Source organism: Poecilia mexicana, unplaced genomic scaffold, assembly GCF_051168715.1.
Source record: "Poecilia mexicana isolate PSO_F unplaced genomic scaffold, ASM5116871v1 scaffold_14, whole genome shotgun sequence".
In the NCBI taxonomy this organism is placed as follows: domain Eukaryota; kingdom Metazoa; phylum Chordata; class Actinopteri; order Cyprinodontiformes; family Poeciliidae; genus Poecilia; species Poecilia mexicana.
The window spans coordinates 2,059,072-2,081,209 of NW_028263383.1; the positions used below are offsets into that span (position 1 = coordinate 2,059,072).

Consider the following 22,138-nt stretch of genomic DNA (forward strand, 5'->3'; position numbering starts at 1 on the left):
AACTAAGCTTTGACATCAACTGGGTCAAAGTGGAGGGAGGGAAGGAGCACAGCAGCTGGACCAAACCATCAATGTCAGCCTTGTTAGCCAACTTCATCAATGTCAGCCACCGTTGCGATTTATTTCACTATTTTCACTCCACGTACCTCTTATCTCTTTGTCTATGAACACGCTGTTTAGAGGAGCATTAAATTGTTCGACTGCGTATTGCTGACATCTCGCATGTGGAGCTCGCAGAGAGACGGCACTGGCATGCTGACAACAAACACATTTAGAAGTGAAAGTTAATTGGATGCATCCTGCAAACTACTGTGCACAAAGTTAAACAAGTCTGTGATGTAAGAAAGTTAAACGAACAGGGACGACAATGTATTTTGTACCTAGAATATTAAATAAAACAGAAGAGGAAAGAGGGAGAAGGAGAGGACTCATCAAATAGAGTTAAATATTCTTTATTTTGAACAGGTGAGTAGGTTTAAATAGACTGAAACGTTATGGTTTAAATATCATTAAAAATTGCAGCTTCAAAAACTATCTCTGCTTTAAAATTTGTGTTGCAGTGTAAAACCACCTTTTATGAAATACTATAGAGGAAAAAACTTATAGTCGGAAGAGATACTACGTAAACTAAAACAAGTAATAAAGTTTTGATTAGGACTTTGGCCTCGCTTCTCGTCCCCCTTCCTGAACCCAGCGGCTACACAAATAATGACTGGCAGCTGAAATGGGACTTTGTGACTTTAAGATGTGACTCGGGGAGATGTGCTCTATCTATTGTTGATGAGACAAAAGCTCGAGTCAGATTCATATAAGGGTGGCGGGGAATAACTTCTCATATCCTCATATCAGTCACAAAGCCGTCCAGCTAAACCTCAATATCCCCGCTCTTCTTTCTGGACATGGGTGAGTGCACAGAATTTTTAATAACTCTTATCATCTCTTATTAATGGGATTTGAAAACTGTGAATTTCAATAACTTGCTAATGTTGCCTTTTAATATGTCTTTGGACACCGTGTTGACCTTTTGTTGCACTTTGGGCAGAGCGTGCTCACAAATCATCCCTGCAATTTTCACCTATGTAAACGCATTTTTAGGTTCAAATATTCATTTACAGCTGGATCACCTTTCAAGCTCAGTAAGCAAAGATGACTTCAGACTTAATGGAAAACACCACAAGTGCTCAGTGGGGACTATCTCTCAGTGCAGAAAGTGGTCCTCATCTCCTCCAGTGATCTTATGAAGCATAATTCAAAGTCAAATCAGAGAGTCTGAGATTGAGGGGGAGTAAATCTGATCTTGCTTAGTCCATGCCTGGTCACCCATGGGAAGGAGATCTCTTGCATTTACTTCCAGAAAAGTTGTGTGCTTATTTTAGCATGCTGTTTTCAACAACCTTTGCATATTTATTGCAACTAATGTGAGATCCAGTTGAATGAAATCTAAGCAGAGGCAATGGTGGCATTCTTTGCCAAACTCCTTTGCAGTAGCTTGTGTGAGACTACATGCCGCCACTATTATTTTTTGGAAACTATTGCGCTTCCTTCTGTTACGATTCGTAATTTGGGAAAACATTAGCTCGACATGTGGCTTCTTTTTCTGCATTAAAAACACAGATGCTTTGAGGACCCTTTAAAGACTTTTATGAAACCACACATACAAATTTAAGAATCTGCAGGATTTCCTGTGTAATTGTTGTAAAGCTGAATCTTGTTGTTGTTGTTGTTGTTGTTGTTGGGAAACTGTTTGGATTGCCCCCCTTTCTGCTCATTTTCCTGCCACCCACTCTTTGAACCTTTGAGCCCAGCCCCCTGCCCACACTGACACTCGGTGCCAGCCTCAGCCAGCTGTGGATAGCCGGAGTAGTCACACGCAGCCAGTGGTGCTGAAACGGTCCCGGTGACCCCTTCTGCCATCACGTACGACACCATTTCTGGTGTCACGATGGCCTTTTGTTTGTTTGACATCACTGCCCTTTGTTCATCTCCGATCTCTCCGAACACAATGGATATTGTACCCGCGAACCACAAAGAGAAGCTCTTTCTTCGGGCCCCCCGGTGAAGCCAGCGTTTCACCACCATCCCTGAATGGCCCGGTGACGCCTGTGACCATCGCAGGGAGAGGGGCCGGGCCAGATTTAGTTGGGACTAAGCTGTGAGGAGTTGGCACAAGCAGAAGAGCCGTCACATACGTATGAAATCAGCGCAGAAGCGTCGCAATATTTGTACAGTAGCGTAACCTCGTAGGCAGCGTTGTACATCACTGCTTGGTACTGGACCTTTTCTTGTTGCAGAGCACGGCATCACAGGCAGCAAATGTTTCCGGTCAGACAACACTGGCTTTGCAAAGCCTTAGGTGCTTTTCTCTATCCAATTTCTGGCAATGCATTTATTATTAACCCCTTGGATATTTGCTAAACGCTTCAACACGACTGCTTAACCCGGAAGACGTGCACAAGTCTGTTTGTGAGGGCGGCGGCGGCGGCGACTGCTTTAGTTTGGACGCTTTGTTGGAAGACGCTGCTTGAACTCTTGTTTGTTATTGCTGTCTAATTGTATGTTTCTTTTTCCTTGTTTTCTGTTGCTTTTTTTGTGGGGGTTTTGACACGTGCTCATGGATGTGCAGCCAGAGAGAGACCTTCCTCATAGCTCCCCAACGGGGTGAAAGAGCCCCCCGCTGCAGTGACGTTGATGTGTTGTGTGGTTATATGTGCGGTATGTGCCGCCTGTGTGCTGATATATTATGCCCCCTCAGGTTGTTATGATTGCTGTATCCGGTGCATTGGGGCAGTGCCCTACCCGTCCCTGGTGGCCACCTTGCTGTGCTACGCCGGCATGGCCCTGTTTTGTGGCTGTGGGCATGAGGCGCTGGCCCAGACGGAGGAACTCGTCGAGACTTACTTTGCCCGTGACCCTAAGGACTTTGAGGTCATGGCATCTTTGTGAGTTATACTTGAAAAAGTTCGTAAGAGCTCTCAAATGTTGCTTTCGTTTTCCATTTGACTGACTTTCCCCAACCCCTGTAACTTTCCCAGTATCAAATACTTCCAGTTCGTGATCTATGGGCTGGCATCATTTTTCTTCCTCTATGGTATCCTGCTTCTGGCTGAGGGTTTCTACACCACAAGTGCAGTCAAGCAAACCTTTGGGGAGTTCAGGAGCACCCAGTGTGGCCGCTGCCTCAGTCTGACGGTGAGTCGGGGGAGGCGGGGCGTAGGGGAGGAACATGACGTCAGGTTGAGATGCTGAATGCTGGTTTGTGTTAATGAAACCCTCTTTGTTCCTGTATCTCCCCCCTCCCATCAGAATGATTAATTATGGTTGATGACCAATTTGAACGAAAACACATTTTTCATGCCGACACCTGAGCGCCTGAAGGCAACTAATCTATAACCTTCTTGTTTCAACAGTTCATTATAGTCACATACATCTTGGCCTTCATCTGGCTGGCGGTGTTTGCCTTCTCGGCCATCCCGGTCTTCTTTCTGTTCAACATGGAGCACACCTGCCACAACATCAACATCCTGGCTGAAACCACCCCCAGCATTAATCAGCATAGCTGGATCTGCATGGATGCAAGGCAGTATGGTGGGTTTCTCCTACAATGACTGGCTGCATCCCCCCTCCCACCAACGAGCGTGTTAATGTGTCCTTGGGAGCAAGGGGGATTAATCGACGGGGAGTGGCCATGAGACTGATGGTTGAATTTGCTATGAAACGATGGAGATAATTCTTCATCGCTGTGTCTCTGACTTGCTGCGTGTAAAACGGAGCGTTCATGCATCACGGCCCTGTCATGATTCAGCATTAGCTGGAGAGCCCTCGCTCACGTCATGTTTTCATTTCAGGTCTGCTTCCTTGGGATGCGATGCCGGGCAAGTCCTGTGGAATGACCTTGGCGGCTATTTGCAAAACCAGCGAAGTGAGTTATTGTCAAGGGATCACTCATGTTTGTTTGATGCTGCATGCTTGGAATGCATTTGTGAGAAAGTCTTTATTTAAATATAAGCCAAACCAATTGTTTTTGTTGCTTCTTACAGTTCCATACCACCTATGACTTGTACATAGCCACATTTGCAGGGGCTGGAGTCACCCTTTTGGCGCTGGTAAGGACTCACTATGTTACTGATTTTGCTTAAAATGTAAAGCAGAGTCTCTCTTTTTTAAAGAGTGGCGTATTGTACAGACATTAAGAGTAATCTGTATCTTACTAGGGGTATTAGCATTTTCATTTTGATGAATCAAAGATATACTTTCAAGCAAATGCTATCAAGAGAGGGCAAAGACAATAATACTCACTTGATTTGCTGCAACGTTTTTGTTGTTACACATATTTAGCCTTGAGAGACAGTTAACCCGTTTGCTCCATGCCTCCTGTTTTGAAGTGTTTCATCTGGGCTGGTCACTGTTATGATTTGTGGACCACAGCTGTCTTCATAGAAACCTCTATGTAAATGGCAGGGTTGTAACTAAATCTGGAACGAACTTCCAGAAAACTGCAAAACAGCTGAAACACTGACTTCCTTTAAATCAAGACTAAAACGCACCTGTTTGGAGTTGCTGGAGTTGTTTTTGAACAATAATAAGTAGAACATTAACCAACATATTTGATGTGTATTGAAGATTTTGATGATGGCATTTTTTTGGAAACGTAAATGTTTCTCACTGGTTTCTGCTGTTTTTATGATTTTTTTTTTGTGTTTTTATGATGTAAAGCCCTTTGAACTGCCTTGTTGCTGAATGGTGCTATACAGATCGACTTGATTGATTGATGAAAATGAACAAAATTCAGGGGGAAACTAATAATTCCAATTTCTTTAATCACTCCAGAAAGTTATTGCACATTTATAGCTGGTTTATATGTTTTGTTTTTTATAATCATCAAATGCCATAGAGTTATGCTGATAAAAAAAAATCTCTGAGGATGCTTATATTTTATGTTTTTACAAATGTAACACAGGTTTCATCGTAATCTCACTCTTAATCTCAACAGACTTATACAGTTCTTGTTTTTGATCAGTATTTTAGATTTAAATGGGATTTAAATCTATTTAAATCTGATGTCTGAAGCAGATGCTGACTTTGGCTTCATTACCAGCTGTTAGTCCATTATCACAGTGCTTAAAAATCAGTCATATCTTGTCTTTCTGTTACTGTTTAGATGGAGCGCCGGGCTTCTTTATTGTTTTATAGCAAAGTCTGGTCAGGCAGAGTTTGCCAGACAGTCTTTGTTAGTTGATTCTGTCAACAGAACCTGACAATTCAAGAAGTGTTTCCATATGACTTCAAATATCACTAAGAGTTTTGAGTTTGAAGCACTCACTTTTAGGCCCAGGAACTATAAATGTATCTTGGACCTACTTCAGTAAACAAGGTCATATACCCTGCAGCATGAAGGTCTGAGCGCTTGAATCCAGGCCAGCGCCTTTCTGCATGGAGTTTGAATGTCTTCCCCATTCATGCGTGGGATCTTTCTAGGTACTCACTCTTCCTCTCGCAGACATAAAACATGCATTTTAGGTTAGTCGACCTCTCTAAATTGCGCTGCTGTTTCCCCTGCGTGTCTTTGCTTTTAGTTGGAAACCTGTTCTCTAATTCATCTGGTTCCTGTTTTAGATTTTTTCCAACTATGTAAAATAACAAGGAAGCTTTAAACCTGATTATTGCCGCAGGCATCAAGAACAAATACTCCAATCAATTTTTGAAGTTTTGAGTAGAAAGCATCCACATTTCTTTTTCTAACCATCTGGAACCAAAGATTGCAGTGTCTCTGTTTCGCTCAGTTTCTCTTTACTGAACCCTATACACTCTCAGTATGTAGAATATGAATGCTGTTTCATGTCTGTCCTTGCCTTGCCTTTCTTCTTTCAGATTCTGTATCTGGTTCCCACCACCTACAACTACGCAGTCTTGCGGTTCCTGGGCAGGAAAGGAATTCGCTAAGTGCTTCACATCTGGCTATGAGATACTCGTCCAACTCCAGGTTTTAGTCCTGCCTTCTTGAAACAGAAACTTTTCAAACCTGGATCATCTGCCGTCCTTTTTCTTTTCTTTGTTCTTTTTTCCAGATAACAGACAAATGTTTCTCTTTACTGTTATGTATGAACATCAGACAAAGAGAGGAAGATAATTCACCCACCGTAATGAGCCCCAACCTGTTTCACAAGTCATCCTCTCAGATGATTCTCTTAGCTTTGTTGTTCATTCTGCCTCTCTTTCTCTTTCTCTCTCTCTCTTAATTCGCTCTGTGAGGCTTTGCTGGAGCTGATTGTGACGGATGATGTTTCATGAATAATTAAGAGCAACAACAGCTTTGCTTTGCAAGTCATAACTGTGTGCTTCCTGTACAGTGTTTACTGGTGCAGATATTGGTTTCTGAATATAATTTTTGCTGCTGCCTTATTATCTCCAACTCGCCCATGAGCGTCACGAGTCTAAAGCAGGTGAAGCTGAATGTACCAAAGTTTCTCTTGGAGCTTCTCTCTTCAGAAGAAATCTGCTGTGCGTTTTATTTTTATTTTTGTTTCTCTTAAACGTGAGGAATTGTCTTCACGATGACCTAAAATTAGCAACAGAGAGGTCGATATTTAAGTAACTGCTCCGAAGCTGACCAGTGTTGTGTGTGCTTATTTGTAATTGAGGCTAATTAAATGATTGATTTGATCCAAGGGATTTGATTGTAATTTTATTTTAATCACATCCTGTACATGGCATTAAAATAATTTATGCTGATTATGGAGCAATTTCATTCAAACATCGGCGGTAATTAGCAGTGTGTACATTTCTTTTTATTTGCTCGGTTTTTAAACGTCACATCACACCATGTCCTCCTTTTCAGTGAAAGGAAACATTCGGTAGAACAGTGTACAGATCAAGGGCAAAACCGGGGAGGTTCTCAGAGAGCACATTATTCACTGTGAGCTTGGTGACAGGAAGTATTTTTCGCAAGCAGAATTCAAAAGTTAAGCGCGTTTGCGAAGCAGTCTAGGCAGTGGATCACTTTGCCAAGCGAGAACATGGTGATCGGCATTTCTCCCAGGGCCTTAGCACAAACGTCGCACTGCAGAACACACAAACATTAGTTAACATTAAGTAATGATAAGCGTTATTATTTCAATCACACACTGCCTTGAAAACCGTATCAATGCCTTTTCCTCTTTTAAACATTTTGTCCTTTTCTAGCCACAAATCTCAACGTATTTTATGGTGATTTTATGCTGCAGATCAACACAAAGTAAGTGTTTAATTGAGCGTGGAGGGAAGAAGATGAATGGTTCAAAAATGTTTTGCAAGTAAAAGTCGGATATGTGTGGCATGCATTGCAACCGGTTTTAATCAGAGGTCACCTAATTAACCACTGGGTTAGTAAACGTGTGTCAGATGGCCTCCTGGTTTGATTACAACAAAATTTTAACTTTTTGGAATGACAGGAAATCTTTGAGAGTACTAACAGTAAAACGACACCCTACGGCATGCATGGTGAAGCGTGGTGACTGCTGTAGTAATGCTGTAGTAATGCTTTGCTTTAGCAAGGACAAGTAAGTTTGTCAGGTGTGCTGCTCAGAGCTACGATGGAATATCTCTCACCGAAACATATTATGTAAAAATGAGGACCTAAATTGGTTTGAGAATCTGCAGCAAGACTCAAAAAATTATATTTAGACACCCTTTACCCAAAATAGCTTACTATTTTGAAAATAGAAATGAGCCCAAACTAGTTTTTAGATGTTTAAAGCAAGTAAAGAAATACCCCCAAAATACTTGCGGTTGTAATTACATCAAAAATTGTGTGGAGAATGTTTTAGCTTACTTTGTGCAGCCTATGAAATAAAATCACGATAAAATACGTTAAAGTTTGTGGTTATAACCCTATGACATATTTTAAAAAGTCTATGGATATGAATACTTTGTATTTTAAGAAAATCAAATATGCAAAGAAATGCAAACCTTGAGGCATTCTTCATGGCATACCACAGGCGGTTCGTTCAAAATGATCTTCACTTTCCCATCAATTATTTTGTTGCAGTAAGAGCAGAAAGGGGTTCCATCGCTAAAATAAATGTGGAAACATTGAATTACCTCACAATGTAAAGCTTCTAGTGTTAATTATAACTTTAACACCTCATATTTTTCTATAAAGAATGCCAAGTCATGCTAAAGCTTAGAGATGCAACATGAGCTATTGAAAACCCACCTGGATATTTTAGGAAGCTGGGTTGAATTTAGTTCTTCTGCAGGCTTCTGAAGGCCTTCAGAACTATTTAAAAAAAAAAATCATCAATAAATATGAAGTGTTTTATTGTCATGTTCCTACTATTTGTGAAAGCATGCTTACACTCTGGCATCGTCAGGCTGGGGATCAGGTTCCTCTCGACGAGGCTGTTCTTCAGCTTCAGTTTTAGGAACAGATTCTTTTTGGGGTGCCTCCACATGCAGGGCATCTGTCAAATCAATGGGTCTGAAATCTGAACTATCCTGGACAGCTTCAGGATCTGCAGACGGTACAGGTTTAAGAGCATCTTCAATGTTCAAATCCAAGGAATGTACTTCATCTCCAAATGACGGCTCGACACTTTGCTCAACAACATTACTGTCAGCTGCTTGGATTTCATCGTGTGACTCGGGAAGAGAACAGGCGACTGGTTGCACGCTGTTAAGCGGAGGAGCCTCCTCACGGGGTGTTGCATTATCAACATCGGGGGTTTCCACCTCCGGCTCAGCCTCAGCTTCAACAGTTTCATTGTCAACTTGCTCTGGGGGATGTTTTTCACAACTGGCCTCTGCAGGTGTTTCATTTCTAGGCTGAGCAGGTGACTTGCTTACAGATTCACACTGCACGTTAGGTTCCACGCTGGCTTGAGGAGGAATGTCTTCGTCCGGCGTAGCAGTGTTCTCCGACAACTCCTTCACAATAAACGGAGAGGCAGCGGGTACAATTTCTTCTGCAGGTAGCGGGGATTTCTCTCCACTTTCCTCTGTAGTTTGCGTGGATGCTGTCTCCCCTCCATCCTCCAAACTACTTGTGTCTGTTTCAGTCAAAGCTTCTTGAGGTGTAGCGGGAATCTCTGCAGTGCCTGTTGCACCTGATTTCACCCAAAGATCACTGGAAACCTGATCATCTACATTTGTAGGGTCAGTGTCAGGGTTTTGTTCTTTGACTTCTGCAGTTTTATGGGCAGATGGTGGTTCTGCTGCATCAACGTTACCATTTGTTGAAGAAGCTGGTTGGATTTGTTCTTCATTTTTTACATCTGCAGAGACCTTAACATCCCCCCCGTTCTGCTCCACATTGGACTCGCCAGCTGGCGCTTTTAATTCCACCTCCTTCTTTTCATTGTTTGTGTTTATGACTGGCTGTTGCTCTTGTGCCTGTTTGGATGGTGATTGGCATCTGTAACATAGCATGATATTTGTTGATAATTAAGAATACAGTAGATATGCAGCATTTTTGCAAACACAGTTAAAAAGAGGATATTCTATACTAACTTTGTATTTCTCGTGGTATTTTTTCTTGTTTCCTCAGTCGAATCATCGGGTTTAATAGAATCAGCTTCATTGTTTGTCTGATTAGCTGGAAGCCTACAACAAAGAGGTGAAAGACAACGTTCAGAAAAATTCCTCTGATAGCATCAATGACAATTTACAGTAAAAGTAAAAGCTGAGAAACCTGGAACCTTATTTTAAAGTTCAGTACACTGGGAGTTTGGATTACAGCTCACTGGAGAGAAGCAAAGATGAAAGCAGAATTTCATCATCTTAACTCAAGATGATGATCTGAAAAAACATCATGGAGGTTTATGGAAAAGCAATATAGCAAATCTAATTCATTTTCACATCTACATTTGGTGATTATCTTTAAAGAAATGAATAACTATGTAAACAGAAAGTTATGAAAGGAGGCAAATTATCAAGCATCTTCCTTTGTGATATCTATCTATATATATATATATCTATATATAGGTTTATCTGATCATTCACTACATGTAGACTTTATAAGAGTCATCTGCTGTATACTGATGGCTTAAAGGTTCATCTTTTCTTCCAGCATAAATCCAGATTACATGAATCTAGAGGCTAAAGCTAATGGCTAATCCACAAGGAGCTAAGACCAAAGCAGACTTCAGTCATTTAAAACACTTCATATCTATTTATGCTGTTGTATGAACCTGAGTTGTTTTCATGGTTCATTTATCTTTGCCTAGATGCCAAATATGTTTACACAGGAAACGGAGCTTGGAGGTGGTGCACCACCAATCATTTTCTTGTGTGAAACACAAACTGAAAACAGAATTATAAGTAAAACGGAATTGAAAGCAAAAATATCATAGATCTTTGTTTGGTATTTAGTTGTTTTTTGTTTTTTTTGTGTGTTTTTTTTGCTTTATTTTAATTTTATACAAGAGAGTTACTCCATTTGGAAATGCTTGACCACGTTCTGTTTTCAGTATGTGATTTTACACAAGAAGACCTTGGAGGGCACACTGCCTTCTACCTCCCATGAATGACAGTAATAATTGTCTTCTTAATAAATAACCACCTAATGCAAAATAAAGAGAGCTTAAAGGCCAATAAAATAATGTTTGTGTAAGCTTCTACAACAAAACCATAGTTGTTTTCAATCTTTAGAAATCTGTTTTGCTTCATCACTCCTTCTGAACACGTCAAGTAGGACCAACAAATCTGGATTATGCAGAAAGATCTCTACTGCAAGTAATATATGACTATACAACATCTTTACTAGAACTTCATCAACGAATTCTCATCATCCCTTAAAACGGGATTTTGCAGATGCACAAAGGGAACCGACTCACATTGCACAGCTTGTTCTGAATTAAAATTCAATGCATATGCTACGCTGTCTGATGTTAAAAGGTCAGAGTAAAAAACACAACCGAAGGTGAACTTTGTCACTTCAAACCTCATATTACGAATCTCTGGAACATTTCCATGAGGTCCAAACCAACTCAAAACTGCAATCACATTTATAGGCTCTACTGCCAGACACAGTCGACGTTTTTGTGTATTTGTTGGGGTTTCAGGACATAATGTTGTCTCTTTTACAATATAAGCCAAGTAGTGATGTATATTTGCAAAAGAAATATGCACAAAGAATCTGCTCTGGGAGATAAACACAGTGAGTATATGAGCTCCATAACTAATAAATTCTGCTTTAAATATCATCACAGTGTTTGTTCACAGCTTAATTCTCACAGGACATGTTGTTGTGGAACAGGAGAGGAGAGTGGTAAATGAGTAGCGGCTACCCACTATGGATATAAAGCTTGAATGAAACGCGGACAAAGCATCATAAAGCCACAGGAGCAAATGGCTTACTCTTTATGTAACAATATATCAGAAGACAGTGGAAAAATGTCTCATTTGATGATGCTTTTTAACAGTCAACTGAGACATGCAAACATGGGGAATCAATAAATCAATATGCTGGACACTATATAGAGCATATATAATAAGACAAGTCTCCAACACAATGCAAAGCTGTACAGAAAGTTATTCCTGCCAAAAAAAATACACCAAACTAAATTATTTATTTACAGCAAAAAGAAACAGAGTAAAACTTGGATTTCACCCAAGAATTTCAATCGCCATACTGCTTATCAGCAGTTTTCCATCATTGGAAAACTGCTGATATGTTCACTTTTTGGTGTACATATAGAAACCATTTTATCACCTGCTCAAGTTTAACTAGCTTGTTTGCTTTAATGTTCTATGTTAACTATAAATGAATTTAAACTACAATTGTTTAAGTTTTATTTCAAAAATATAAGCAATACATAAACAAACAAAGACAGACATTAAATATTTTTTTTCATGTGACAAAGTACATGTGAGAAAAGCTTAATTAATAAAATAATGGTTTAAAAGCATCAGAAATAAAAACACAATTAAACAATTTTTGAAAATAAGTAGGAGAACGCAAATATGTATTAAATCTAAAGTATTGTGTTAATTCTTCTAAATAATTACATATTACATAATAATTACATAAAATATAATCAATATCCAACCTAATTATATAGGTTAAATAAAAGGTAACAAAATAAACTCTGAATTTGAAAATATTTCCCTATTGATTTTACTTTTTAATTTCTGAAGTTTTGGGCACTTATTTTGGTAATGGTCGCTTTAGTACTTTTGTTTTGAAAATAACCCAACTTTATTTCCGGTTGCGCTCCTTGCTGTAGCAGTCTTAAGCTAGGGGAAGAAGAAATGGCTCTACTCCTGCTATATAATATATTATTTATTGTGTCTCTGGAGCTGGGAGATGAAGTAGCGGTCAGTATTGAATGAACAAACTGTAACTATTATGTTGTCAACTTCAAAACTACCTCAGAAGCCTTCAGACTGCACAGCATCGTACTTAACGAACAGCAGCGTTCACGTTTCATCACGGAGAAACCAACACAGGAGAAATTTTCTTCAGATAACAATATTACGAGGATCTTTCCTGGCCCGTAAGTACGCTTTGACAATTTTAGAGTCGCAAGAAGACGTCTTTGTTGCAGAAAATATATATAAGAAAAAGTATAATTTCAAATGTTGAACGTCTCCATCATGAATCTCACTGGAGTCTCTGCATGTGTATTTTGATGCTTTCGGGCTCTTAAAAGTTAAGGAGAATCGATTTTGTCGCTACTGCTTTATGCAGTGTATATTGTCAAAAAAAAACAACATACAAATAAAGCACATTTAAATATTTTTCAAACCAAATTTAGAACGTATAAAATTCTATTTAGGTCTTGAAAACAGAAGATAAGAAAAACGAAGCGTTTGAAATTTCCGTCTTCCGATGTCCGTGAAGTAGTCAGCAACCCTTTTAGTTCAGAGCCAGTTTTGCCTCAGCTGCTACAAAATAAAATGTGTAGTGCCAGAAAAAAGGAGATATTTCATAAACATGAACTAAATTAAACGTTTTAGTTTAAAAACTAAAGAAATTACACTAACGTGTATTTCTGTTTGATTTTTTTAAACTAAATAAATCTTATAAATGTTACAAAAGGAAACTATTTTGTAGAATGAGGCCATCTGAGTGAGCCCTTTCCATAAATGTGGAACATGTACTATTGGTCCCCTGTTGTAAATATTATATTTAGACACAGCACTGATCAAACCAGCCTTTCTTATAGCTTTTATGACTAAAAACATTTGGTGTTATAAAAGACTAAAGATATTGAACAGGAGAGGTGTGCAGGGGAAACTGTTGCTGTCTTTAAGAAAGCAAAGTCCTGCCTGAAATTTAGATGCAGACCAGGGTTTCTGTAAAAAATAAAAATTCTCTGGATGAGTCTAAACCTGAATTATTTGGGCACCAGAACGGAGGACAGGTTTGGCATAAACCAGTTAAAGCTTAGAAGTATGCTTTTCTGCAGTAATTGCCATCACGTAGTTAACCATAAGTTCTTCATTGTATCACTGGGTCCTTTCAAGAATCTGTCAAAAACTTTAGGAAGAAGCAGATCTGGACCTTGGAACATGACAATAACCCAAAACGTATTGCAACTCCTCCAAGGTTTAGTTCAGAGTCAGGAAATGAAAAGTCCTGGGCAAAATCGAACTCGGATATTAATCTCAGAGAGAAGCTGATGGGTGACTGTAACAAGCCAGAACCCCCCAAACTAATCACTGAAAGTGAGGAATGGAGCAAACTTTCCACAGACTGATGTCAGAGACTGATAGGTGGTTACAAGAAGCATCTCAATGAAGTTATTTCAAACTGAAGGGGGGGAAAACATCAACTGTTAGGTGGGTGGGTGTCCTAACATTTATACTGTTCCAGAAAATATATTTTTTCCTTTTGTTCAATCAGTGCTACAAGGTTAATTGTGATGTTCGCCTATTTAAATCGCTCTCTTTTGCAGAAATAAAGAATAACAATAAAAAAAAAACAGATAAGACATCGATCGGTATGTGAATATTTCTGTGGAATTGAATATTTTATGGATTGTCCTACTTTATTGTGGAAGTAACTGAGTTACTGAAGCAGATGAAAAGTGACAGAAAATTATTATGGGAAGAGAAGGAGGATAAGTGCAATGGATATTCTTTGCTTTTTTCAGCAATATTACCATAATATTTTCCTAATTTTGTGCAGCCCTAGTTTGTTTGGTGAGTCACTTAGCTCTCACCTATGAATTATTCAGACATAAAAAGGCTCCTGAACTCAAGAGATGAAGTGTTCTGTCAACACACAATAAAATAATTAGTCAAGAAGAATAGGTTTGAAATTGGACCTTAAGCCACTTTGTTACCCTCAGTCAAAACCTGTTCCTGTTTCTTAAAAAGGTTTGTGAAAATAGTAAGAGAGGTTGACAGACTTAAAATAATCTTCTCGCTTCAAGAAAGTGCTTTCATCACCAGTTAAATACTTTTATTATTCTTACGTTTGTCATTTTTCATTTTTAAAATGTTAAGTTTCATCATTACTGTTATTTATGGAAATGATAATGATTAGAGAAAGAATGAAAGTATTTAAATATGAATCATCTTAAACAAGGTTCCCCCCAGAAAACTTAAGTCCAGTGGTTGGGTGCGAGGGCAGTCAATCATCCAGCGGCCCGTCGTCTTTTTAAGTTAAAAAATGTTTAAATTTGACAGGAAATTTGAAAACATCACTTGATCATTATGTGTTATTGAAAGATTGGAAGATTAATACCTGAACTTCAATGATAAATCCTTAAAAAATGCAAACGTTTTAAAAAGTCTTTAATTAAGCAATGCTTAGCCTGGTGGGGGCACAAGTAAAGCCTGGTGGCCCGCCAGGCTTATTGTACACCGGGAAAATCCCTGCTTAAATACCAAAAGTATAAATGACCATATATTTTTATTTTATTACTCACTTGTATGTACTTAGTACATTAAATGATGTTTATGTTGGTTAATTCACAGTTTTGAAGTGAATCTTTAAAGCCTGAATTTCCTCTGCCTGTCTGTTTAGAAGAAAATGCCGTCCAGAAACCATCTTGACAAAGTTGGGCGCAAGAAAAAGAAGAAATGGACGGAGGAGGCCATGGAGCGAGCGCTGATAGAGGTGAAGTCTGGGAGGTGCACGGTGAGGCGGGCGGCCAAGGAGTTTGGCGTCCCTAAGTCCTCGCTAGGAGACAGAGTGAGTGGACGGGTGACACCGGGGAGCCGCAGCGGGCCGGCTCGGCTCATCACCTCCGCAGACGAGAAGCTGCTGGTGGAGTTCTCCTTATACATGTCCGAGCATGGATTCCCACTTACCAAGCAGCAGGTAGTGTCCTTCGCATCGTCCATTTATAAGCGGCAGCACCGGAGGGTGGCATTTTCCAAACTGGGCCAGACGTGGTGGCTCAATTTTCGAAAGAGGCAAGAAAAGAACATTACTATTCAGCCAGCAGACAATGTTGTGCGTGGGAGGACAGTGTGTGTCAGGAAGGAAGCGGTGGATCAGTTCTTTCGTCTGTTGAGCACGGTCGAAGACACACACGGGCTCAGAGACTCGCCGAGCCAGATCTACAACTGTAGCGAGACGGGCTACCAGTTGGGCAGGAGGAAGGCTGTCCTCTCCAAGCCCACGAGTCTGGGCTACAAGCCAGCGCCAAGCCCCAGGGACCACGTCTCTGTCCTGGCTTGCTTCAACGCAGCTGGAGAAGACATTCCTCCGTTTGTTATCTACTCCAAGGCCTATCCAGGAGGAGTGTGCTACAAGACGCAAGGCCCACCTAACGCCCTCTATGGGTGGTCAGAATCTGGTTACGTCAACTCAGAGCTCTTTAAGAAGTGGTTCCTCAAACATTTTCTCCTCCATGCGGCAAAGGAGCGTCCTCTGCTGCTGATCTTTGACGGCCACAAGTCGCCGGTGAGCCTGGAGGTGGTGGAGTCGGCCCAGAAAGAGGGCGTCATCCTCCTTTGCCTGCCTCCCCACTGCTCGCACATCCTGCAGCCGCTCGACACCAGCCTCTTCGTGGTCCTGAAGCAGCGTTTCGCTTCGCTCACCGGGGACGGCGACGCCGACGGCCACTTCGCCGTCAGCAAGAAGGAGTTCTCGGGAGTGTTGAACAGAACGTATCAGATAGCAAAGGAAGAGGAAGGTGTCCGGATTGTGAAGGAAGGTTTTAGGAAATGTGGCATTTTTCCGCTTAACCACTACGCGCTTAATGAGGTTCATTTAATGCCTTCACACAGCATCGACCCCGCTGCTGGCGAGTCCTTGTTAAAATCGGCAGAAGGCATGCACTCTGTAGCGGAGCACGCAGCACCTGGACCCTCCTCCTAGCTCATTACCAATTCATCAAACTGTCTGTACCTTTGAGGTGAGCGGGGTCGGTCCTCCTGAGGAAACCGTGACTGGTCGCATAATTCAGCCAAACCCAATCAACTCAGACTAGTCCCGCTCATTAAGATGCCGAGTGGGTTTGCGGTCCTGTGGGGGCGTCACGCCGCACCACCCCCCTGCTTCCGTGCAGGACGCTCTGTTTATCCACCGGCCAGAATAAAGGGATGTGTTGATATTTAATTAGTTTCCTGCGTTGTGTTCAATGCCAATGTTACAATGCTTCACTACTTTACCTCCCAGCCAGTTAAGGTAAATTGGGACAATTCAGTGCGGCCACATTTATTGGCACCTCTTGGAAAACTATAAAAACAAAACACCTTTAATAGATACATTTTTGCTGCAGTGGCTAAGAACTAAGAAAATCACCATTTAAATTGGAATACATTTCTTTACGCCATCAAGAATTGGCCATTCTCAACAAAATGTTTTTTTTAATGTATTTTACATTTTTATTTAGGTTTTGTTGCTTGTATGTGACACAATGCAACAGACGAGATAGCATTCTTCATAAGCCAAGAAACACTGCAGCTTACAGTGTTACTGTAAGAAAACTGCGGCAGAGTGACATTTTAAGGTCACAGAGTCTCCATGACAACAATTACAGACTATCTGCAAGCCAATTGCTTGCATGCTTGCCAGAAAAAGCCTTTTCTGTCCTTTTATCTAAAACATAAACTCTGCTGGGAGTTGTGCTTTTTTTTTTCAGATGAGACTAAGACTGAGCCTACACGGCAGAGGATCTGTCATGCTGTGGGTCATTTTCACTGTCAAAAGGCTTGGAAACCTTGTCAGAGTGCGTAGCATCAAAGAAACTGAAAATGGGTCCAAAAATACAACACCTAGTCTTTTTTTTAATTGCAAATATTCTAATACAATTGAAATAAGACAAAACTAACTTACAATTAACTTTTCAGCAAGAAATAGGAGCTTTTTAAAAGTAAATAATTCCTTAATATTGGTGAAAAAGTACTAGCTATAAGTGAAATTATCTGCCAGTGGAATAAGACTTTTTTCCCATATCATAAGTTACAATGTCTTGCTCCACCAGCAGATTATTTAACTTCTCACTAGTACTTTTAAATGAATCTTAAGGATTTATTGACTTAAAACAAGCTCCTATTTTGTGCTGAAAAGTTATTGCTAGTGAGTTTCGTCTTATTTCAAGAGTATTTGGAAACCAGATCAAGAATTCTTGTTTTTGCAGTGTAAAACCAAACCAACACAAAAACTGTTCAGCACAAACTACGTCATTTCTTTTCCATCTCTCTTCCTAAAATTGAATCCTATGCATGATGCGAGTTTAAGGGGAGATGTTGTGGTAGAAAGCTCAGTGTTGGTAAAAGATGAGGTAAAGAGTTAACAGCAGGGGTGCCAGTAATTGTGGCCCTATGTGATTTTTCTCTCTCTCTCACTGAATGGATGCGGTCACATTAAATATTTGTTTGTTTTTTATAATATTTTCCTATTGCGTGAATCCAATTTAAGGGTTTTTATCCATCTGTACCAATAAATGTGGCCTCCACTATACGTCTAAAGAGCAGAGAAACTCTAGTTTTCTAACGTTTTTCTACCTATGGTCCCCGATTCTTCAGGGTTTTTGATTTGACTATTATTTAAATTTAAAACGCACAAACACACACAGCCTCCAACACGTTTCAAAAGCTTCTAAACAAAGCGACACGAGGTCAAACGTCCACTGCAGAAACTTAACTGTCGGCTGTTTCATATCGCAACCGGCGCAAACGTAACGTGTCACAGCCAGTTATTTAGCAGCTAAAACTCTGCAGCCGCGCTGACAGATGTGCCATCCCACGTCTGCAGTCATAATTACAGATGCAGCCTCTTCAGCTGTCAGTGGGCGGGCTGGTCAAGCAGATCTTCAAGTCTCCTCTCTCTGAATGCAGCCGCTCAGGCTGGCGCTGCCACGGCTCAGGCTGCTCGGATGCTGTGGCAACAACACGACACATGATGCGGTATAATAATCCAGCTCATCCTCATCACCAGAGGAAGAGCAGACCCAACTGAGGGGTTATTTGAGAGTTAGCAAATGTGTGTTTGCAACTTTTCAGAGTTTTTATTTTTTCTCCAATTGAAATCTACCACAGTATTTTGTTCTTAATTTAAGTGTTTTAAGTGAATGTATCCGAACACTGCATGCTCCATTTGCTATTACCACAGAAGGATGGACCCAATAGCATGTTCTCAGGGAGATGATTTAAATAAAATGTTTTTTTTAAAAATGTACTTACGTGTGTATGTATGTGTGTGTGCGTGTGTGAAAAAAATTGCACCTTTTACAAGTTCTATGAAAGGCCTCGTTAGCCGTTGCCATAAATAAAAATAGTACTGTGCAGCTTTCTACATGTATACGCTCTCTATACATAAACCTTGTAGGGGCTCTGTGGATCACATCTTGACACAAGGATTGGTGCTAAAATAATTGATCTTATTCACACACACACACACACACACACATCAAAAACTCGTCATTTCTGTTGTGAATTTCTGTATTGTAAACGCACAATCACTTACTTTGAATTGAAGCTTTTCGGTTTACCATTTAAAATGCAGTGCTCATTCAGTGTTCAAGGTTGGTAAACCATTGACAATTACAGTGATTTATCATTTAGGCTTTAAGAAGAATTATTTTGTTGTTCATTCTGCTGCAAATGGGTTTTCCCTAAGGGCAGAAAATGGTTCAGTATATATTTAGCCCAATGTGAAGTAATTAAAGTCCAGGTCACTTTCACACTGTAGGTCTGTAGGGAAGCAGCTGATGGACAAAGTTAATGTTTATGTACGTTAAAGTCTGAGACGGTGAGTTGGGCCTGAAGCACTGGAATACTTTAATTACTTCAGGGTGATGCAACACTTGGAACAACGTCAACTTGAGCAACACAACAAGAAGCAGGTTTTTTTGCAAAGTGCAGTATCTAGAAATAATAATGAAACATTAAGAGGAAGAAAAGGTGCTAGAAAAAATGACTAATTTACTGCACATACAACCTAATACTTTGAGTAACTTTGGTTAATCAAGTTGGTTAGATGTTATACATGTGGTATTATTTTTAAAATAAGCAGATAGGATCAGATCTTTAGCTATAGCTGAGCGGCTTTTGTGTTACTCACTGGAATCTTTTGATCCTCGACTGGACCAGTGAATCATTTGTCGCTGGCGCAGGTTCCTGTTTCGTTTCAGAAACTACCCTAAGGGACAGGAGATGTTTTTGTTATCACTTCTAACGTATCATTTCTACAACTTGTATTTCTGTTACAAAGTTGGACAAATGAACCATCTTGCTGCCTGCTTAGTTATCCTGCAGCCTAGCAGCAAATTACTGGTTTAACGTTACTCACTTGTCATTGTTAGAACTGTGGATCCACCAGCCGTCCTTCCTGGTTGCTTTTCGCACCCTGATGTTTTGCAGCACCTGATTTCTGTCAATGTCTAAAAGATACAAAGCATGATACTCGATAATGGGAAATATTTATAATTTGTCTAAAAAAAAAACATTCCTAAACGTTGAGCGACTTGCCTTTTGACATGATGTTTCTCCCGACGTTTGACCTGAGGAGATTTTCTTATGAGATTAAATGAACTCAGCCTGATGTACTCTGTACGTTTGTCCTGAGCTGATTAATGAGCCGCGACTTGTAAATCGTCAACCTGCATCGAAAGAAATGACGAATTGCTATTTAACAAGTTTCACCCTGACCACAACTTGACATCAACAAGTGTATGATCTGTTTACCATCTCCTCTCAGATGTCTACCTTGACCTTTATTTACATTGTCAGATCTTGTCGCATCTTCTCTGTCTTCCCTCTGAGGCGCTGTTAACATTTTGACCTGTGCTTCGTTTTTAATCTCTCATAATGAATCTAAATAAGGATCTGCCAGCACCAATTAACCAGGTCAAATTTGCTATGCATTGAAAACGAAGCCAATTTAGACTTTCTAATGAGGCCTGGCTGCACAAACAAGTCAGAGAGACAAGATCAAATCCACTGTGGGGAAAAAAAAGGCCAGTCTTCGTTAGACTGTGCTCTCACCTGTTTGAGTCAGCTGGGTCGTCGAGTCTCCTCTGTGTCCTTGTGGCAGATTGGTAGTGATACTTTAACTCCCACCTCCCCACCCACAACCTGTCATTTCAGATTCCACCCCCTGTGAGCGTCTAGGGTTGGATGTTGGAGAGGTGTATCTTTTTTTTTTTTTTTTTTTTTTTTTTTTACTCTTTCTAGTTCGTGTTTGGAAAGCCACATTCCAAAGTTATCCATTAAAATTTTTTTGCTGCAGCTCTTTCTTGATAAGAAAAGGTAAGCACTGCTTATCATTCATCACCTCAGCTGTGGGAGAATCTGAAAATGTTTTAAATCACTGCAGAGATGTAGTTCTGGTTTACTTTACCTTTACTCACTGACTTTATTGCGGAAAAATAAACAGCAAGTTGTAAACCTGTCATCGCTGTATTACGTTCAATCAGGAAGCTGTTTGCTTTTGTTTTTCTTCTGGTTTTACAGCAAAACCTTTGTGTCAAAACATACCGTTCCACTTACCAAGATTTCAGGAATCAGAAAAAACCTGATTTGGAACTACTGAAACTGTGATCAGTTTCCTTATTGGACACTTGCGTTATCATTTTCACTCAACGGCATTCGAGTGAAGATAACTCGCAGGGATCTTTGTTGCCAAGCATCTTACTAAACTTGAATGAACCTGCTATGCCAATTTATATCCAAAAAGAGCTCACAGCCTGGTTTAATCTCCTATTTCAATGTTTTCCAGGTGTGGATATTAGTAGAAGTAGAAGAATATTTGTAACTTCATATCTTACTCCCTGTTACATTTTCTTAATGTTGTGTCCTTCCTCTCCTACCTTCCATTTTATCTTTCCATTTTGATACTGCATTATGTCAATAATTTATTTTTTAAATTTAATTCACCCTTTCATTAGACAGTATAAAGAATAAGGTAACACTATTTGAAGGGGGGGGTGAATAAGACTGTCATGACACTGTCATAAACATGTCATAACACCTGTCATGAACATGAATAAGTCTTCATGAATATTTATGACTGTTGTCATAAAGCGTCATTCGGTAAATTATGACACTTTTAATACAAAGTTGACATTATTCAAAATGTCTTTGTTATGACAACTTGACATTAACCAAGAAATTATTACTGTTTAAACTTTACCTTTAATAACATAAAGTTACCTAATTTTTAAAGTGCAATCAGTAATTCTTTTATAACAAATTTATATCAGTAATGATTTCTTGGTTAATGTCAAGTTGTCATAACAAAGACATTTTGAATAATGTCAACTTTGTATTAAAAGTGTCATAATTTACCGAATGACACTTTATGACAACAGTCATAAATATTCATGAAGGCTTATTCATGTTCATGACAGGTGTTATGTCATGTTCATGAAAGTGTCATGACAGTCTTATTCACCCCCCTTCAAATAAAGTGTTACCAAGAATAATTTACATTTTCCTGGGATCCACATTGTCTAAACCATTTTGTCATAATCATGGAAAACCCTCACCTGATAAACTGCACAGCCAGAAACACATGTTCAGCTCAACAAATGTAAAAGATTAGTTAGAAACTTTTGTAGTGGGAAAACATGTAAACCGTAATAAATAAAGTTTGTGTTTTTTAAGAGGTACTACAAAGGCGGTCAAAAAAGAGAAAAAAACAATTGAATTATTATTGCATTTTAGATTCCCACATAGCAATTTAATTATAAATTGAAAAGTTCTACAGCATTTCCTTTTTGAAGAATAATTTTGGGTTAATAAAGATAGAAATCTTACT

At 39.7% G+C, this 22,138-nt stretch overlaps 3 protein-coding genes across 6 annotated transcripts; 2 read left to right on the forward strand and 1 right to left on the reverse strand.

The window, feature by feature from the left end:
- Nucleotides 1–692: 692 nt before the first annotated feature.
- On the forward strand, nucleotides 693–6,660 carry plp1b (proteolipid protein 1b). 2 transcript variants are annotated; one of them, XM_014994370.2, is made up of 7 exons: nucleotides 693–903; nucleotides 2,753–2,939; nucleotides 3,033–3,189; nucleotides 3,408–3,585; nucleotides 3,846–3,919; nucleotides 4,038–4,103; nucleotides 5,869–6,660. In XM_014994370.2, exons 1-7 carry the CDS (start codon nucleotides 900–902, stop codon nucleotides 5,938–5,940), a joined length of 738 nt encoding a protein of 245 aa, XP_014849856.1. In that variant the 5' UTR covers nucleotides 693–899; the 3' UTR covers nucleotides 5,941–6,660. The 2 variants fall into 2 exon arrangements, with proteins under 2 accessions (XP_014849856.1, XP_087868678.1); XM_088012552.1 differs by lacking the exon at nucleotides 693–903 and having other exon boundaries at nucleotides 2,130–2,939.
- A 9-nt stretch (nucleotides 6,661–6,669) lies between these two features.
- LOC106922165 (uncharacterized) lies at nucleotides 6,670–20,524 on the reverse strand. 3 transcript variants are annotated; one of them, XM_014994367.2, is made up of 9 exons: nucleotides 20,365–20,524; nucleotides 19,849–19,880; nucleotides 19,670–19,760; nucleotides 19,442–19,519; nucleotides 9,484–9,576; nucleotides 8,333–9,388; nucleotides 8,192–8,254; nucleotides 7,945–8,047; nucleotides 6,670–7,057 (listed from the first exon to the last, which is right to left on the reverse strand). In XM_014994367.2, exons 2-9 carry the CDS (start codon nucleotides 19,856–19,858, stop codon nucleotides 6,953–6,955), a joined length of 1,599 nt encoding a protein of 532 aa, XP_014849853.2. In that variant the 5' UTR covers nucleotides 19,859–19,880; nucleotides 20,365–20,524; the 3' UTR covers nucleotides 6,670–6,952. The 3 variants fall into 3 exon arrangements, with proteins under 3 accessions (XP_014849853.2, XP_014849852.2, XP_014849851.2); XM_014994366.2 differs by having other exon boundaries at nucleotides 19,849–19,979; nucleotides 20,365–20,521; XM_014994365.2 differs by lacking the exon at nucleotides 20,365–20,524 and adding an exon at nucleotides 20,065–20,333 and having other exon boundaries at nucleotides 19,849–19,979.
- On the forward strand, nucleotides 12,168–18,556 carry LOC106922166 (uncharacterized). The gene is made up of 2 exons (XM_014994368.2): nucleotides 12,168–12,470; nucleotides 14,951–18,556. The coding sequence occupies exon 2, from the start codon at nucleotides 14,957–14,959 to the stop codon at nucleotides 16,250–16,252; it is 1,296 nt and encodes a 431-aa protein (XP_014849854.2). The 5' UTR covers nucleotides 12,168–12,470; nucleotides 14,951–14,956; the 3' UTR covers nucleotides 16,253–18,556.
- Nucleotides 20,525–22,138: the final 1,614 nt, after the last annotated feature.

What these genes read in the sequence shown, in the direction of transcription:
- plp1b (XM_088012552.1), top strand. Translation starts at nt 2,689, where the DNA reads ATGTGTTGTGTGGTTATATGTGCGGTATGTGCCGCCTGTGTGCTGATA. An exon ending in TTTGAGGTCATGGCATCTTT is followed by an intron (nt 2,940 to 3,032) that starts GTGAGTTATACT and finishes TAACTTTCCCAG; the next exon opens with TATCAAATACTTCCAGTTCG. An exon ending in GCCGCTGCCTCAGTCTGACG is followed by an intron (nt 3,190 to 3,407) that starts GTGAGTCGGGGG and finishes TTGTTTCAACAG; the next exon opens with TTCATTATAGTCACATACAT.
- LOC106922166 (XM_014994368.2), top strand. Translation starts at nt 14,957, where the DNA reads ATGCCGTCCAGAAACCATCTTGACAAAGTTGGGCGCAAGAAAAAGAAG.
- LOC106922165 (XM_014994367.2), bottom strand. An exon ending in TCGAGGATCAAAAGATTCCA is followed by an intron (nt 9,577 to 19,441) that starts GTGAGTAACACA and finishes TCTTTGTTGTAG; the next exon opens with GCTTCCAGCTAATCAGACAA. An exon ending in CAGCCTGACGATGCCAGAGT is followed by an intron (nt 8,255 to 8,332) that starts GTAAGCATGCTT and finishes TTTTTTAAATAG; the next exon opens with TTCTGAAGGCCTTCAGAAGC.